Raw genomic sequence first — 19,574 nt, forward strand, 5'->3', positions numbered from 1 at the left:
CATAGCAGAAATTAACAAAACATTGTAAATTAACTCCACTTCAATAAAATAAAAACAACAACAAACACTCATTATGTTTTGTCAAAGAAAGCTAAGGTTATTTCTAAGTTAACAAGTATAAACTAGACACACAAAAACTGAATTTCAGGATGAGGTGTTAAAATTGAAAGAAATTCAGCTGAAATCTCCTACTATAATTATACTCAAAAATAATCACTTTAAGATAATTTTCAAAACGAGACTCATTTAGACAGCAGTTTGTATGAGAGAAATGTGGATTAAATATTTTAGGTATATTTTTATAGTATGAGTTAAAACAAAAATTTTCTAGTTAATTCTGAATTAAAGATAAAAATTCTCATTAACAAGAGTTCTTCAATCAGAATTCAAACTTGTGAAAACTTTAATACATGTTAATCCTCACCTGATTGACCTGTAGCCTTGGACCAAGGTTTGTGTATATCTCTTTAAGGAGATCTATAGCTCGGCTGGCAATATCATCATTACTCTGAATCACCACCTAGATTCAAAAAGATTCAAGTGTAAGTATCTTTCAAGAAATATCTTAGTTGGCCACTTCCATTCAAACCATACCTTCAGTATTTTTAACACAGCATTCAATAATTTAAAAAGGAATATCGACTTGTAATAATCAAATAAAATTAAAGTGAGAAAACAGACCAAAACTGTAACAAAAGCAAAACTCAACTCTTTGTATAAATCAAGTTAAGAAAGGAAGACACATTTCACTAAGAAGAAAATACGCTGTCATTAGTATCATTTACTCCTGCAATTCAACACCTTGGTAACCAAGCGGCGGGCTTCCCTGGTGCTGTGTTTAGTTGCTCAGTTGTGTCCGACTCTGTGACCCTATGGACTGTAGCCCACCAGGCTCCTCCGTCCATAGGGATTTTCCAGGCAAGAATACCGGAGAGGGTTGCCATGCCCTTCTCCAATGGATCCTCCCAATGCAGGGATCGAACCCAAGTCTCCTGCATTGCAGGCAGATTCTTTACCATCTGAGACACCAGGGCAGCCCAAGAATACTGGAGTGGGCAGCCTGTCCCTTTCTCCAGGGGATCTTCCTAACCCAGGAATCAAACTGGGGTCTCCTGCATTGGCAGGTAAGCCACCAGGGAAGCCCCGCCTGCCAATGCAGGAGACGCAAGTTGGATCCCTGAGTCACAAAGATCCCCTGGAGAAGGAAATGCTAACCCACTCCAGTATTCTTACCTGGGAAATCCCATGGACAGAGGAGCCTAGAGGGCTAGGCTATGGTCCATGGGGTCTCAAAAGAGTTGGACACAACTCAGTGACTAAACAACAACAACCAAGTAGTGAGATATTAAAGAAGGAATTTAAATTAGTTAAAGGAAATCAAGATTACATGAAATACAGCTTAGCATAAAAGGCTACCCACCCCATTACTATAGATCTTTATCATCTAATCATATCAGTGGTTTTCAAACTACGTATAGAACTCTACGAGTGATGAAGAATGTTAGGGATGAACCCTGTAATAGGCATGGGAGGGGGAAGGGAGTAAAGCACAGGGAGACTGAGTCACAAGAAAAAAACAACCACCAGGCTGGCTTTCTTTTCTCACTTCAACTAGTTTTACATTTTGAAGTGTTATGTAAACTTTGATTTTTAAAAATGGTTTCTGCTGTTTAAAAATGAAAACCACTTAAAGTGTGAATAATCAAATACTAAAATAAACAACTTAGTCTGCCTATGGTTTGCAGAAACACATTTTATATCCAGAAAACAATATAAACTGCTGCGAACAGGTCAGATTTTTAGATATTTGAAGATAGGACTAATAATTAATAACTACAACATGGGTGGAACCTGAGGGCATTATGCTAAGTGAAATAAGTCAGAGAGAGAAATACTGTATGATCTCACTTACATGTGGAATCCAAAAATCAAAGAAACACAAACAAAAAATTGAACTCATAGATACAGAGAATAGATTGGTGTTTGCCAAATGAGTGAAGGGGCTCAAAGTAACATATAGCATGGTGCTATATTTAATAATACTGTACTGCATATTTGAAAGAGTGAATGCTAAGGCAATAAATTTTTCTTTTTGACCACGTCACACAGCTTGTGGGATCTTAGTTCCCTGCCCAGGGACTGAATCCAGGCCCTGGCAATGAAAGCAGAGCTCTAGCCACTGGACCACCAGGGAAGTCCCAAGTAAATCTTAAAAGTTCTCACTACGAGAAAAAAAAAAACTCGTGACAATAGATTGTGATCATTCTGTAATATGTACACATCAAATCATTATGTTGTATACCTGTAACTAATATGGTGTTGTATGTCAACTGTAACTCTACTAAAAAATATATATAATATTGCAAGTTAAAACAGTGCTGATAAAGTATACATTCATAAGCCTCTCTAAAGTCTTCTTTTCTGTCTTCTATATTAGCATTAAGTGCATAATAAGCTAAAATTAATACTGAAAAGAAACAGAGGTCTATGTTAAATTAAGAAGGGGAAGAAAATAACTTTCATGGAGAGGCATGATTTCTATGGTTAGTGCACTTACTTCTAAACACATTGGGAGCAGACAGATTCTAAGCCAAGAGAAAAGGAATATCAGTGGCAGAAGGACAGGGAGGTGGAGGGAGAGAGATATGAAAAAGTCCAATGACAAATGACATAGAAAGATAAAGATGAACTATCACTAGCTCCTAGGACAAGCATCAGAGCAGCATATATACATGCAATTTATACGTAAAATTGTGATTTCTTACCTATTTGAAAAAACTATATCACATACAGTGTTTATCAAGTTCCCACTTCTCACTTACCCTCCAAAGGTAGTCTAATCCAATCAGTTCCAAATCATCCATCATATATGCTCTCCTTTTGGCTACCAGTTTTCCTTCCCGACAATTCACAGCTTTGAAGAATCGTTCAAAACATTTCATCCCATTTTCAGTCAATAAGGATGGATCAAGCTGAAGTACATTGCTTTCAAAGAAGTCCTTATTAATATCAGGATCCAAGTCTGGTTCATCCCCCATCAACTTGGAATACCACTTAAAACAGGCTTCGCGATCACAAAGGTAAACTGCATTCTCTGCTAAGCATTTCCATATTTGTTTTGCCTGAGGAGCGCATAGCCACAGTTGGCCATCCTTTAATAAAAATCTTGAAAAACATAAAATTAGCAATTAGATCTACATAATTTTTTATTCTGAAAGGCAATCTATTTGTATATATGGGAAATAATCCACTTATCACAACTATATTCAAACTACAGGTAAAAGGATGTCAGTTCTTATCAGCATCTTAAAATAATTCATTTCTTAATTTTTATCTATTACTAAAAAATACTAGGTATTCATTCAGCAAGCACATATTAAGCATCTACAAAGACAAACCTTTGTTCTCTGTACACCTGAAAACACTGTAAATCAACTATATTTCAATAAAAACAAAAGGATATACAGTGGGAGAAAAAAAAAGATTTGTTCCCTGATTTGATCTCTGAAACCAGCCCATTTTGAAAGTATGTTTAACAGGTTATCTGAGTTTTAGCATTCTGCTTATATGGTATCACTGGAGAAAGAGGTATTCTGTGACTTTCACAGATAAATCATAACACTGAAGAGTTAAAATTCCTTAAATTTTAACATCTGCTGATGATCTAACAGTCATCACTCAGCACTTGGCCACATTGAACTGAGTAACCTACATATGTCTTAGACTTTTTAATGTAAAAATTCAACAGGATGCTTATCCATTATTCAACGGCATTCTCAGGGGTCTTTCTAGTTTGAGGACTATAGGTTTTGTTAAAGACAATAAAGGTGAACTCTGTTTCACCTAGTTTCTTCAGTTAGCTTTTTCTTTTAGTATTCATCCACCCACCCTGTCTGCCGTATCTCTGAATGACAGAATGAATATCTCATTTTATTCTGAAAAACTTAACACAATTTTTAGCTAATCTAATGGTGCCTCTTTACCCAATTACAGAGTTGGGTGAATGTATTTAAGGTTCCCTTTTCATTTCAAAGCATTTTGAGTTATTAATTCTAGTGTCTTTGGTATTTTCATAAGATTGTTGACCTTAACGAGGGCTTTCTAGCACCTGTCCTATTTAATAACCCTGTCACCCTGTCTAATTTATAGATAGGAAACTGAGGTTCAATGTGATAAAATACAACTGTTTTCATTTTTGGGTTGTATGTGGGTGTGTGTCTTCTTTTTTTTTTTTTGCTTTCTTTAAGCAAAAATTCCATTTGGAAGGGCACTGTATAAAAAATAAAAACAGAGTTGCTCCAACTGTTGGGAAGAGGAGGAAAGAAGTGAGAAAGGGATATAAAACTTCTATTGCTTGTCCAGAAATCTTGGAGGAAGCTCCTCAGAAGCCCTAAGGCTCCAAAGTAGGTTTGAAAAATCACTTGTCTAATAGAAAGAGCAAAGACTGAAGTCGGATACACCTAGTTGAGTAGTGCAACTAACTATATACTGGGGCTGTGTGATTCCAATAGCTTTAAGCCATGTGAATCTCAGTTTCCATATTAATCAAATGGGGATAATACCTGTCTCCCTGTGCTGCTATGAGGTTTAAATGTAAAGTGAGTAAAGTTCAGTTCCTGCGCCTTCAGAGAACTGATGTAGGTCATACAGGTAAGTATTATAGAGCAGGGACTAAAACAGGTTCTCTGATCCCAAACTTTAATTTAGCAAAAGAGCTTATAATCACTCTTCTGTTCTAGGCAATCTAAAGGATACAACACACACCAATCAATAACAATGACTTAACTATGGCAATGATTCTCAATCTGGGGAGGACGGTCCTTTCATTCAGATGGTTGAAAAACCACACCCACACCCACACCCCACTACAACTCACAGAACCATTTTGCTTTAAACAAAGGCCAAATTTCTTAAACTCTGGTGTCTAGACTTTACCCTCAAGTTAAAATCTTAATGTAACTACTTATGCAAATATTTCCAAGTAAGCACATAATAAGCAATAAACATAAGCCTATAATTAATGCAGTCCAGGAGAAAATTCCCCAGTGCATCAAAATAATACATGCAATAGATTTTCTGAAGCACTGATCATTTGGGCATCTCCCTTAGCATGCTTATGATCTGAAAATATATGGTGGGGTTTCTGAATTGCAAGAAACCTCTCATCATCAAAATTTTTTAACAATTTTAAATATATAAGTGTATAATCATTAAAAGCTAATCACTGAGTATATCAAGCCCTGGAATACATTTAGCTTTGGCTTACAGGAATAAGGGGCTTCCCTGGTGGCTCAGCTGGTAAAGCATCTGCCTGCAATGTGGAAGACCTGGATTCAATCCCTGGGTTGGGAAGATCCCCTGGAGAAGGAAGCGGCACTCCAGCATTATGGCCAGGAGAATTCCATGGACTATTCCCATGGAGTCGCAAAGAGTCGGACACAACTGAGCGACTTTTCACGCCCTCACTCACTCACTATGGGAATAAATCTCTTTTCTCCATCCCCAACAGAATGTTATTAACACATGATTTCAGACTGCCTTTGTCAGCCACTGTTAGGATTAACAAAGCACCAGAGAACTCAAACCACTCTTTTAGGGTACTGGTCAAAAAGACTTTTGTCCCCATTTCCTTAATATGGTTCTCCAGCTGGCTGTGTCAAATATGGAAATTTGTTCTTTAAAAACTAAATATATTCTCAATATAAACACACATGAAGACCAGAAGTCTATACAAAAGGTTTAAATATGTTCTTTTCCAATACTGCAAAGAAGAAAAGTTAAAACCCAGTCAATAATTTAAAAATATTTAATCATGAACACTCAGGGAAATGTCCTGTGACTTTCACGTAAGGATTTCCAGATTGGAAAAATCAAAGGTGACAAGAGTCACCTGACAAAGACCTAGCCATACAGCATATCAACTTGACATTCTTTATCTGTGTCTTAGCACTAATTGTTTAAAACAAACCTAAGGAAGTTAAGCCGTTCTTGGACTTCTTGAACATGACTGTATCTACTTCCCAGCCTCACAGTTTGTGGGTCATAGTCTTCATGGTCTGCAAATTAAGAAAAGTTGTGCATTACACACATGGTTATCCATATCATTGCTGACTTAATCGAAGGAAAACAAGTCAGTTAAGATCGTTAATTCTTTATCACTAAAGGCAACTTGAAATTTACTTATTAGTCATAGTTTCTATCCATCTCCTTTTTTCCCAATCAGAATAATCTTCCCTTTTTTTCTAACCAAAAGAAAATGGTCTGTTAAATGTGTCATCAAAAATAATCCTTCATACAACCCTCTGTCCAATTTTCATACATAATGAAGTAATGTCTGATTATAGCATAAGACTGACCTGAATGGTCTATGAACTGACCACCAAGACAAACTTTTTTCTCCAATTTCCTTTCTGTTATATTGAAATGTCTTCATGGAAAAAAAAATATAGCTATAAAAAATTATATTATTAACTTCTATCTGGACATTAGAGTGACACAAGATGCTCCTCTATATAATGAAGTTATCATACCATAATTATCATCAGCATGTTGTTATGAAAGTCTTAGATAAATTTAAGAAAACCTACCCTTCTATCATGAGTATGAGTAGGTACTGGTCACAAGGTCTAGCTTAAATGGGAAATTCTTAAAAAAAAAAAAAAAGCCAGTAAACCCTTTGATTTTACTTTTATTTGAATATATCATACAATGGGGAAAAAAAAAGAGCCTTGGTGTTTGCAATGGAAGATCAGAGCAAAAAAAAAAAAAAAAATCTTTAAAAGCACCTCCAGTCCTAAAACACCGCTGAGAAAAGGATTCCTGGTAATGAAGGCTGTGTTAAGTCCCACATTCTGATTACAGAGAGCATGTCAGTGCTGATGGTGGGGTAATGAATATAGCTTCCAACTCAGCAACCACCTAGATACTTAAAACAGAGGTAGCCTGAAAGCTTGGCTCATTGCATCAACATCAACATCAGAAACACACAACAACAGAGCTTCCTAGCCCATAAAAATGGATCCCAGGCTTTGGCCCAGCAGTGTGAAATGAGGATACAGTCAATCTTCCACAAGGCAGCGCTTCCTCAAGAAAACAAACTTCACTGGGCAAGTTAACCTGATGTTAAATCTTCTGAAAGTGCCTTCTAGTATCTGTTGGCCACTGACATCGGTATTGCCAGTATAAACAACATAAACTGCTTCGGGATATCTACTTTTCCTGCAGAGCCCTTAAAGCACACCATAACATTCTTTCCCTTCCTCCGCCAGCATTGCAGTATGGATGAAAAATGCAATCACCATTTGATTTTTCCCAGTTTTGCTAGATGACACAGACTTTTTCTCTGTAGCAGCACTTGGACTCCCCAAAGGACAGTAAGTAAACACACACATAAAGTTCCACATGCAATTAGCCCGGGGAAGAATAATGAATTAAAAAACCTGAATTCTGGAGAGAATACATATACACTGCTATTGAGGATGCTATCGTATTAATGATCAATTTTCAACCTCAACTCGCACAAGCACCAACGCCTTTCGGTGGCCGCCATCTTTCACTGACCCTTGAACTCAGAAAGCTCTTCCCTGTTCCTCTTCTCTACTGGCTCCTGATGGATTATGTCTTAATTGCTGAGTTGTAAGATACTAGTCCCTTGTGAGATATATGGTTTGCAGATATTTTCTCCCATTCTCGGGTTGTGATTTTACTTTAAACTGTAGCAGTTAAATGTATATTCCAATCACTGTTTTTTATCCTTACAATTTTCCTTTGCCTAACTCAAGACCACAAAGATTTATTTGTATGTTGTTTTATTTCAGCTGAGCCTTGAACACCACAGGGGTAAAGCCAAGTATAACAAATTCAGCAAACTGCAATCGCAGTTTCTCTGCATACACAGATGAAACCAACCATGGACCATTCAGTACTGTGGTGTTTACTACTGAAAAATATTCATGTATAAGTGGACTTTCACAGCTCAAATGGGATTTTCAAAAGCCAACTGTACTTTATCTATTGTAAATGGAATTATTTTGATTTCATTTTCAGAATGCTCATTGACAGTGTATAGAAATACAACTTGTATATACTGATTTTAATCCCTGCAATCTATGGAAACTCATTTATTATTAATTTTAATAGATTTTAGCAGATTCTTTAGGATTTTTTGCATATGAGATGTGTTATCTAAGATTAGAGACACTGTTTCTTTTCCAATATGGATGCTTTTTCTTTTTCATGTCTAATTAATTTCACTAGCATCTCAAGGAGAATGTTAAACAGAAGCGATTAAGAGTGGAAATCCTTGACTCAATCCTGTTCCTGAGAGGGAAGTAGTCAGCCTTTCACTGTTAAGTATGATGCTAACTGTAGCTTTTTTGAGATGTGCTTTAGCAGGTTGAGGAAATTTCCTTCTAGTCCAAGTCAGCTGAATATTTTTATAATGAAAGGTGCTGGACTTTGTCAAATGCTTTTTCTGCATCTACTGAGATAACCTCATAGTTTTGGCCCTTTATTCTATTAACAAATGACTTTGGAGTGTCAAATCAACATTGTATTCCAGGGACACACTGATTATCTTTCTTATATGTTGTTAAGATTCTGTTTGCTTGTTTTTGAGAACTTTTAACTATATTCACAAGGTCTGTAGATTTCTTTTCATGTCTTTGTATTATTTTGGTATCAGAGTAACAATGGCTTCATAGAATGAGCCTGGAAGTGCTCCTCTGTTTTATTTTTTGGCTGTGTTGGGTCTTACTTGTGGCATACAGGATCTTCATTGTCATGGTGGATCTTTCATTGCAGAGCACGGACTCTGTAGTCGTGGCGTGGGGGCTTAGTTGCTCTGAGGCATGTGGGATCTAAGTGCACTGCAAGATGGATTCTTAACCACTGGACCACCAGGGAAGCCCCAGTTCCTCTATCTTTTTGAAAGAACTGGTTTAATTCTAGTGTTAATTCTTCTTTATATACCCAGTAAATTCACTAATGAAGCCACCTGGTTCTGGGCTTTTCTTTGTGAGAAGTTTTTTGATTACTAATTCAATCTTTTTACATGTTATACACCTATTCAGATTTTCAATTGCTTCGTGAGTCAATTTCAGTAATTTGGCATTCTCTTATTTTTCTTATTTTTGTAAGGTTAGCAGTGATATCTTCTTTTTTACTTTCCCAACTGAGCCTAACTAGAGGTTTGTGAATTTTGCTGATCTTTTTGAAGAACGCTAATTGATTTTTCTCTTCTCTATTTCACTTATCTCCACTCTAATCTTTATTAATTTCTTTGTTTTCAGGTTAGTTTTCTCTCCCCCACTTTTTGAAGGTGAAATGCTACTGATTTGCTATCTTTCTTCTTTAATGTAAGAACTCAGCTGTATAAATTTCCTCTAAGCACTGATTTAGGAACACTCCATTAGTTTTTATATTTCACGTTTTTTTTTCATTCATTTCAGCATATTCTCATTTCACTTGTCATTTCATCTTTGACCCACTAGGTTAGTAATGAATGTATTCTTTTGGCACACTTGTGAAATTCCCAGATTTACTTTTTAATTCATAATTTAATTTCACTGTGGACCAAAAAAGACCCTACTTTGTATAATTTCAACACTTTTAAGGTTAGTAAGGCTTGCTTATGGCCTAGAGTATGGTCTGTCCTGCAGAATCCTGTGTATATGTGAGAATATACATTCTGCTGTTTTTGGGTGGCTCTGAATTACTGTCTGCTGTCACTTGCTTTCAGTCTAATTACTTCCTTTAGTATTTCTTCTCAGGCAAGTTGGCTAACAACAAATTATCCCACTGTTTGAGAATGTCTTTACTTTTCATTTTTGAAAGACAGTTTTGCTGAATTAAGGTTCTTAGTTGTCAGGTCCCTCCCTCTGCCCCTGGCACTCTGAATAGGTGGTCCTATTGCCTTCAATGTTCTGATAACTTAGTTGTTCATTTTAGTGGGGTTTCCTCGTCTATGAGGACATAATTGAAAGTGGCAGCCCTGAGAAGACAGAATGCAAAAATGTGATCTACAGTAAAGACAAGTCCTCCAACTCTACCCAGAAACCAAGGAAAAAAAGGTAAATAAAACCTTTACAAGTGTTCAAGTCAGTATAGTCTATCCTACCAATAAGGTAAAACTTAAGTAAAAACTGAAAGATGGTTTTATATTGTGTTGTATATGCGCATGAAAAACTTTAAGAATAACTTGGTAAGCACCAAGACAATAAGAATAAGAACATGAGTAAATACTGAAGATAATTTTATTTTTTTTTCTGAAGATAATTTTAGTTATAAATAATGCTAAAACAGGAGGTAGAATCAGTTGACTGTACTATTGAGGAAGTGGGGTTTTTTCCTCCCCATAGCTTAAGATACTAGTAGAGATGAAACATGGGCAGGACAAATACTTAATATTGGTGAAATACTTATCAGAAACTAAGAATATCAGTAAACTAGAAACCTGATATTATCCTACTGAATAATGTCTCATACCTAATGGTATCCATGCAACACTTTTATTATATAGAGGCTAAAAGAAATTTATTTTAGAATTACAGACTTGGAAATTAGTGACTGATGGTATCATCAACCACCAATTTCTAAATGCTGTGAAAAGCCTGTTTTAATAGGAGAATTTTACTAGCTGGAGACTGATCAGTATTAATCAGAAGAGTACTATAATATAGGAAGAAAAGGTATATCAAAGGTTAGGACAAACAGAAGGTATGGTTCCAATAAACTCAGGGGAACATAGCAACAAAAATTCAAGGGCTTACTATGTGCCAGGCATTATTCTAGCATAAATAACTTGTTCAAGGTCATACACCTAATACGTTAGGTCATGTTTCAAATCCAGGCAATCTGTGCAGATTCACAGCTCTTACTTTATGAAGATACAGATGATATAAGAAGGGGAAACTGAAGCCTGAAGATGTTAAGTCCATGCAACTGAGATGAAGCAAAGACTCATGTAGAATTTGACTACAAAGGAGCAGAAAATTCAAGTGAGTCTGAATTGCATGTGCATCAATCATCTCCTGATAGCCTCCACAGCAGGGGTCTCAACCTGTGCCAATGAAACTAAATGAAATACCATATGCAAATAAAGTATGTAAAAATTAGTAATGGAGTCATGTGATTTATATTAAGGCTTCATTGGGGGAAGGCCTTTATTAGCCTCTGTTGAGGGCATTATACCAAAAAGAGGAGGTGACATCATACTGAAGAATCAATTACATTAAACTAAGCTTATACCTCTCTCAGATTTCGTTTGACATATGCAAACATGTCCCAAATGTTGGCTGCATTCATATACTGCCATGATTATTCTAGCATGCTACTTAGAAGGAACTAAGGAATGAAATTATAAAAGATCACTGCCTGGTGCCTATCAGTTGCCTGATGCTTAGATTGCTAATGCTCAGAGTGGTAAATGGAAGACAGTCAACAAAATCAGCTCAGGTATCTGAGGGCTGTTTCATTTTTCAATTATGTTTATCTGAATTTTATATGGGAATGTATGTATGTACCTGAAGTGTTAAGGAAAAATATCCTTGCAATGTGTAAGAGCCTTCGTTGGAATTTTATTCAACAATGCCAACAGTCTAAATCTTCAAATAATGAGGTATGAGAAATATCCTCATTTTTAGTACATATATTGGCTTCTGCAGACTCTAACCTGTTAAAAGGAGTGGTATGTTCAATATCCATTATGTTAATTCTATCTCTCTGGTAATATAAAGTTTTCTTTCTGTGCCTATGGGGACCAACTTCAACCTACAAGAAAGTTTGGGGGTTTATTTTGGAGCCTATGAATTTGGTGTAAGACAGAGGAATATGTACCAACAATCCATCTGCACTCTGGCACACACACTCAGACACAATTGTCAGAGGGCAAAAACACGCTGAAACAGAGCTCCATATATGGCAGGTGCTTAAAAACTGACTGTTGACGCCACAGAAATCTCTACCAGAACATGTTAAAGCAAATTCACACTTTGAAATCCAATGTAAATATGTGGACTCTAGTAGTCTCGGATCTCATAAACTTTCAATTCATAACGTCTGAAGAACTTATGAAACACAGACTTAGGATTACAAAAGAACTATGGTATTTGCAAGAACAGACTTTGACAAAAGTTTTCTTAAAAAGATAAAGGTGGTGGTAGGAAGGAAACAAAGGATGGAAGTGAGTCAGGTACATACCTAGAAAGGTAACAACCAATTGTAGTATAGGCAGGCAGAGCTCCCAGGCAGAGAAGAAAAAGAAATCAATTTAAGAAGGAGAGTAAGAAAGGCAAGCACTTAGTAAAGAGCCTTGAACTGCTGGCCTGGAGTTTAGGGTGTGTAAGATAAGAAGTAAAAGAAGATCACAAGCTCATAAAGGAACACAAGTTATAAAACCTTGCATCTTTAAAAATATATCTATTGTCACTTCTATGGTAACTGATTAAAAAAAGCTGGGAAGGGAAACTGCTGTGATTTCCCATAGCTCATGTTAGATTACAATACATACCTCTAGCATATAGCCTCATGCTTTCCATGTAAGTTGCAAGGTTTTCTGCTACCAAAGTAACTAGGGCATGATTGTGCTGAAGTTGATTGATTAAGTCATGGCGATAGAACACATGGGGACTTCGCTGTGTTTGACTGAAACGAGAAGAACTTAACAATATAATTAGGCAATTAAACTCTGCTGTAATCAAAAGAGCTTATACAATTCTAAATTCTTAGCTCCTAATTTAAAAACTTAAAATGGTTTCCTTCGTAACAGAATTAACTTGGCCATTTACTTTAATGATAATATTAAGCGATTTAAAAGAAAATAATCAATGCCTCAAAAATAAGACATTAATTCCATTATTCTTACTCTATAGAAAAACTACACATTAATATTTTCCAATTCACACCATGGGAAAAAAATCAATGACTGATGTCTTCTTCTATACTATATATAGTAGTACCAAGGTGCTTCTAAGTTTACATGATTATTATCAGAGTTATAAAACAGAAACATTTCTTGTAACATTAGCACCACGAAGATTTATGTTGTAATTGTAGTGGAGGATTTAATCAAAGAAAGGGCTTTCATTAAAATTTTATTAGCCAAAGTACAGAATTATCTCTTATTTCTAGCAAATATGCCAATATACTTTCAGTGGCATGTTTTCTATCTATTAATGTCATTCCTCATTTCATTTTCTCTCTCCTGCTTTGTTTCCCTTTTCACCAGTATCTACACTAATCCATTAATTTTTCTTACAGATGGTATCTTCCCATGATCGGTTTACTCTGAAATAGTTAATGTTTTATTGACTTTGAAATGTCATACTACGTTAAGTCTTCACAGTAAAATAAACTTGCTGGTTTTTTAAATAGTTAATTTTTAAAGTTAATTTCAAATATTAAATTGCATGTATGTTTAAATGATGAAAGATGACAAGGCATAGTTTGAAAATACCTTTTCTGATATTTTTTAGCTAAATTTCTGTTAAATAGCCAACTTTAAATATCTTAACATGCCGAACTTTAGTTACTGAAATAATTTGTTCTTGAACTTTCTGGTTATATGAGCTGGAACAGATAACATGAAGGCAATATTATCACCTCTATTCTGATACTTATCACTAAATTCTGTCTTCTTCATCAATAAAATCAAAGAGGTGGATGTGATAAAGGAATCCTCTTTTTTAATTTAGTGTGTATGCTTCCTGTCACCCTACTCTAGTTTTCTTTTTAAAACCTGCTTTCACCAAACAATGTTTCTTTTCAATAAAATATGTAATTAAAAATATTGAAATTTTCTGTTAAGTCTTACCTCAAATTCTGAGGTGCTTCACCAAACAAACTACAAATTTCTCTAATTTGTTTCAGTGCAGGAATTACCCATTTGTCATTTGTGCGAAGCTCTTCTATAAAGCGATCTATCCACTGTATCTTCTGTGTGTCACGGTCCTTAAGAAACAATTTCAGTGTTTTATATAGGTCAATACTCAGAAGAATTCTACCTCCAAATTAGTTTGAGAATTACCAAATAGAGCTCTTCTTGTAATACCAGCATCATTGCAGTAAAGAATTTAATGATAAAAAAAGCTGCTTTAAATATGCTTTTATTCCACATATACTACCAAAACTCCTAAATACTATTATAAAAACTCAACATGACATGGATTCACATATAGCTACTGAAAGGTATTAAGCACACTGACAGAAAGTTTGATTTTAAAAGTTGCCAGGAGGTAGGCATTTAAGCTTTACCCAATGTTTTAAGAGATTCTACCATATAATAAAAATCCAGTAAGAACACGTAACTCCAATTGCTACTCTGTATGGGTTTGTTTTTAGCATAGAAAGAACACAGAAAATTTGTATTTTACCAAGGAAACAATGGTACAGCAACTGAGTGAAAAAAATTCACCAAAAACAAAAATAAGGACATCTCCACATACACACAAGGAGAGAAAGAGAAACAATGATAAGCAATTAAAATTAACGTTATAAAATCAAAACTACTTCAAATATTTTTACTTCTCATACTTTATTTACTTTACTCCTTCCCTGAGTTCACAGTAATCAGAAATGTAGGTTTGTGTACCTAAAAATTTAAGTTCGGATTACTTTTATTTTGTGTTTGTGTGTTTAATGAAATAATTTAAACTTGAGGTTCTTATTATTTGATATACCAAATACTTAATGAACTATCTCAAGTATCGGAAAAAAAACACCTACACCTGCTAGAACTTATTGGTTTTTATCTAAATTTCAGTTCATCAGTATGGCAAAAAGTTTTAACAAGCAGGAAATTAGTTTTTCAGCAATATTCATTTTACCATGAATTAAAAGATACACATGCTACAAGTTAGAATGCAGGGAAGTTGTGCGACTTGCTTACAGGGAAGGCACTAACATGTTTCAGTGTTTAGGAAATTCTATTAATTTTTCTTAACTTCCCTAAGAAGCAAAGAAAACCTAACTTCTCTTACCTCTGAAGTCCATAATTAGCTTTAGTATCGTATTATCTACTTGAAACTGGTATTTAGCACCATACATCTGACATTACCACAACTTTGTAACTTACTTATACTGTCTTTCTACCAAGAAGACTAAAATGTGTTCAGATGATGCAGAAAATTTAAGACATAAGAGACAGAGGAAGGCAGTGAACCAAGTATGTCAATTCTTAAAGATCACTTCAAAAATAATGTCAGAAAAACCTAGAACTATTCTATATCTAAAAGCCATCCTCATCGTGAAAGAGAAAGGTCACAAAAAGTGAGCAAGACAGCACAGCCTTACCTGGGAACAACTGTAATCTAGTATTTTTATGTGGGCGCTGAGGGCCAGGTCCATGATGTCTACAGGCACATCATCACTATGGGCCAGATTCCAGAGGAGGTTCAACACTTTGTGCGCCATCACACCATCTTTGTCATCTTCTGCAAGACGACGTATCAGCTCAAGTAGCTTTTCTCGCTGCTTTTTACTCGCATTTGTCCAACTGGCCTAGAAAATAAATCGTAAACAATATGGCAACACCACCTATTTATTCATCACTGCTTAAAAGTGTCACCAGATAAACAATATTCATCAGAAAAATAACACAGCAGAGCACAGAATTATTCGAGTGGTATTTGAGCAGTAAGATACGATAGATTTAAACTCCCAAGAAAAATTAAAAAAAATCTCTGTTTACAGTTAAATACCATAGATCAGGGTTTCTCAGTCTTGGTATTACCAACATTTTGGACTAGGAAAACTGTTGTCGGGGGCTGTCCTGTGCACTATAGGAAGTTTAACAGCACCCCTGGCCTCTACCCCACTAGAAGTCAGTAGCAACTCCTCCTTTTATCTGTAACAACCAAAAATATCTCCAGGTATTGCCAAGTATCTCTGGGAAGCACAAGAGCCTCCTGCTGAGAACTAGTGCCTTAGACTCAGTCTGTCATTTGTACCTTTAAAATTATATTAAAAGATGTTAAAGACAACTTGATATACAAAAATATTCATAATAAATGAAAAAGCAATGTGCATTGCACACATTAAAAAAAAAGTCTATAACAAACTCTGTTATTATCTAAGAAGAAGTTTCTAACTTACAGGCATGATACAATGCTATTTCAATTTAGTAGATGACCGGCCACTCATTTAAAAATTCTAAAATAGAAAAGAAACAAAACAAAACAACCAAAACACCCTCCCTAAAATACTTCTTTCTAAACACCCAGTTTATATAATGGTGTGTGTGTGCCTGTGTCTGTGTGAATGCACTAGTGGCATGTAGTGGGGGTAGAAGCCAGGGACATTGTTAAACATGAGGAAACGTGTATGTATAAAGTTGGTAACTGGTTGTTTATTGGAAAGTAAACTGAAAGCAACCAAATGGCAAATAGCAGGATGATTAAGTAATTACAGAGGATTCTTTCAATGGAATTATTATGCAGACATTAACAATGTGGTAAATACAGGATATCTTGAAGTCAACTGGAATGCATACTTCCAATTCCTCCAAACCCCTTAAAATTATGAAAGGAATATCAGAAAGCTGCTAAGAATATGACGGAAATATTAGATTATATTACAAATAAGAATATTTTAAAGAGACCAGCAAGCATAATGTGCCTCCTAAAGGAAGAGCACATCACCACCTATGATATATATTAGCAAAAGAACAATGACAAAGCCTTTGTTTCATACTTTTCACAATCAATAATCAATCCAGTTTCAACAAATAATTTACAAGGAAAAACAAAAGACAATGGGGGAAACTATAGCTTCAAAGAGCCTTAAAAAACATTTGCAACTGATTACAAACTATGGAGCCTAATTCAAACAAACTTCAAACAAAGTATAATCTGAGACAACTGGAAGTTTTATCACTACGTGACAATTAAGGAAGCATTAGTTTTTAGGTATGATAATGATATTGCAAAGTTTTTCTTCATGTACTCATCTCAAACAGATATATACTAAAATCATTAAATATGAAAAGGAGAAATTGATTAAGAACATTTGTTCATCCAAAGCCACCATAAAGTTAAAAAAAAAAAAACCAACCACAATTTACAACACTTAAACTGATAAAGACTAGCATTCAAAATGTGTCAAGAATTTCTATGAGTCAATAAGGAAAGTATAAATAACTCAAAAGGGAAAAATTAGGCAAAAGACTTGAATAGGCTTCTCTCTCTCTCTCACACACACACACGAAGAATAGAAACGTATGAAAAGAAGTTAAACTTCATTAGTGATCAAGGATATAAAAACCAATACCACAGTGAGGTAACACTTCATACCAAGCGGACTGTCAAAAATCCCTAATTCTGACAAAAACAAGTGCTGGCAAGGATGTGAAAATCTTGATGGGACTATAAACTGGAATAAGCACTTTAAAGAACATAGACTTAATTAGAACTCAAACAATGAAAAAGTAGACCAGGTAAGTATATAAGTCTAAGTCACTAAGCTTTGAAATCATTTGGTTGCCCTCTATAAAGAACTGCAAAGTGACCTGGACTTCATGTTTCCTTTCAATCCTCATTAGTAGGAAGTTTCGACACACTCTATAAAAATTCTAGTTTTACCAACAGCTCCAAAAACACTGCTTGTTACCAAATAATAAATGCTCAATAAAAATCTATTAAGCCAAAGTAAGGTGGAACATAGATAATGGAATTCTTTTTATATTTAGACTATTATTATATTTAGACCACTCTGAGAAGAGGGGGTAGAGGGTCTAGAGAACATCATAATATTCAACCTTTCTTCTTTCCTTTTCCCAGCATGGTCATCACTGGTCACAAACCATCATTTCATAAGTCATCTCAAAATTAGAAATGAATGGCAATTAGAGTACCCACCTAACTGATTCTATTATTTCCTTAGCTGCCTTTGATGACTTCAAACTTAATTTTTCCATAAGGCAGTGATTTACAACTCTACTGTAATTATCTGAGAATCCTGCTTAAAATACAGACTCCGAGGTCCTAGCAACTCAGAATTAATTGGTCTTGGATGGAAGCTAGTAATTGGTATTATTTTTTCTTCAACTGTGAAATACACATCAAGAAAGGTACAAACATACACATTGTAGTACATAATATGTATATATATGTACCTATGTAACTATTACCCAGGATGAAAATATCAAACGGTAAGCGGCACTCCAGAAGCTAGCTGGGTCTATTTCTGAAGTTTATGTTCTATCAAGGTTTATGAATTCTTGTGTGCCTTTATTCCTTTCTTCAACCTTCTGTTTATTAGACTCATCCTTGTGGTTGAGTTGGTCATTCTCATTGTTATGTTTCATTATATGAACATTCCACCATTTATCCAACTTACATAGCAATTGTTTGCTATTACAAATAATTGTGCTGCAAATGTTGAATGTGTATACTGGTGCACATATGCATCAGTTCCTCTAGAGTATATATTCAGAAGTCAAACTGACTGTCATGAAAATCTTAACACTTTGCCAGAAACACCAAACTATTTTTCTAAGGGGTTGCAAGAACTTATGTTCCCATCAGCAGTCAGTATAACTTATTTTTAACAAGATACCTTCACGATCTTACACTAGTTATTAACAGAATACCCCTTTGTGAACACTGCCATGGCGTCTTGTCTTCTTAATCCACAAATTCACTCATCACTTGGCTTTTACAAACCCAATACTAGTAACTGGAGAGACCACTATACAATATGGCCTTAAAAAGTGCAGGACGGCACTAATGCAGATATGCCCATAGGAGCTCTTGGGCTACACCTTATGAACTACAATTCCACAAAGTCCATGAATTACATTTCCAGCTTGCCTGTGCATATCACCCTAGACTACCAGGACTACCCACAGCAGGTAGTCCTTGCTGTTGACGATGTTTCATTGTAATCACTTATCTTTCCCTTCAGTCCTACAGAACCTATAATAAAAACACAAACTGCTAGGGGAAAGGAATCCAAATTAACCACCTGAGTTTAAAAAAAACAAGAAGAAAAAAAAAAAAAAAGGTTCTTTATTTATAAGGGCTATTATTATAAAAAGTGCTCACTGAAAAAGAAAACAATGGTCAATTCTCTTACACCAGAAATCATTTAAAGATTTCTATTTAAGTATTTACTGGGTAAGAATCATTCATAGATCTAATGAACTAATTCTATTAAAAATCAAACTGTACTACTAAACTACGTTAACTATTACCTTAAAGCAATCAAAAAGATGATCAAGTTGCTCAGGAGAAAAATCCCATGCCAACTTTGCCAGTAGATCGTGTACATTCTTCACAATGGCTTCATGCTTCCCTGCCTGTGGAAAAAACAAACAAAATCAGAGCACACTAAAATCTCAACAGCAATAAGTAGCATATACTGTCTATGAACACTATTAATTAATCAAGTGTTCCCATCTCCATCTAACTGTGTAACCTAAGAAAATTCCTAACATTTTACATGCTTTAGAACAGCCATCTAAAACCTGACAGCTTGATTTCTTGATGGTTAAATGTAGATGGTTAATGTAGACTTTGGGAACTCATGTTAACTTTTAGTACAGTTTATTGAATTTAACATGACAATTTTAACAATGCAAA

General features: G+C 35.1%; 1 protein-coding gene across 5 annotated transcripts in view; it reads right to left on the reverse strand.

The window, feature by feature from the left end:
• USP9X (ubiquitin specific peptidase 9 X-linked) overlaps window positions 1-19,574 on the reverse strand; it is a 115,019-nt gene that overhangs the window by 46,034 nt on the left and 49,411 nt on the right. For 3 of the 5 annotated variants that reach the window (XM_043460164.1, XM_043460163.1, XM_043460166.1), the window contains exons 11-17: window positions 19,187-19,291; window positions 15,289-15,495; window positions 13,811-13,947; window positions 12,509-12,657; window positions 5,969-6,056; window positions 2,823-3,165; window positions 425-520 (exon numbers count right to left, since the gene is read on the reverse strand). In XM_043460164.1, the coding sequence (XP_043316099.1) occupies window positions 425-520; window positions 2,823-3,165; window positions 5,969-6,056; window positions 12,509-12,657; window positions 13,811-13,947; window positions 15,289-15,495; window positions 19,187-19,291 (1,125 nt within the window). The remainder of the gene's footprint in view (window positions 1-424; window positions 521-2,822; window positions 3,166-5,968; window positions 6,057-12,508; window positions 12,658-13,810; window positions 13,948-15,288; window positions 15,496-19,186; window positions 19,292-19,574) is intronic. The other 2 variants (XM_043460165.1, XM_043460167.1) reach the window with 1 other exon arrangement.

The sequence above is a fragment of the Cervus canadensis genome, chromosome X, assembly GCF_019320065.1.
Source record: "Cervus canadensis isolate Bull #8, Minnesota chromosome X, ASM1932006v1, whole genome shotgun sequence".
Classification (NCBI taxonomy): Eukaryota; Metazoa; Chordata; class Mammalia; order Artiodactyla; family Cervidae; genus Cervus; species Cervus canadensis.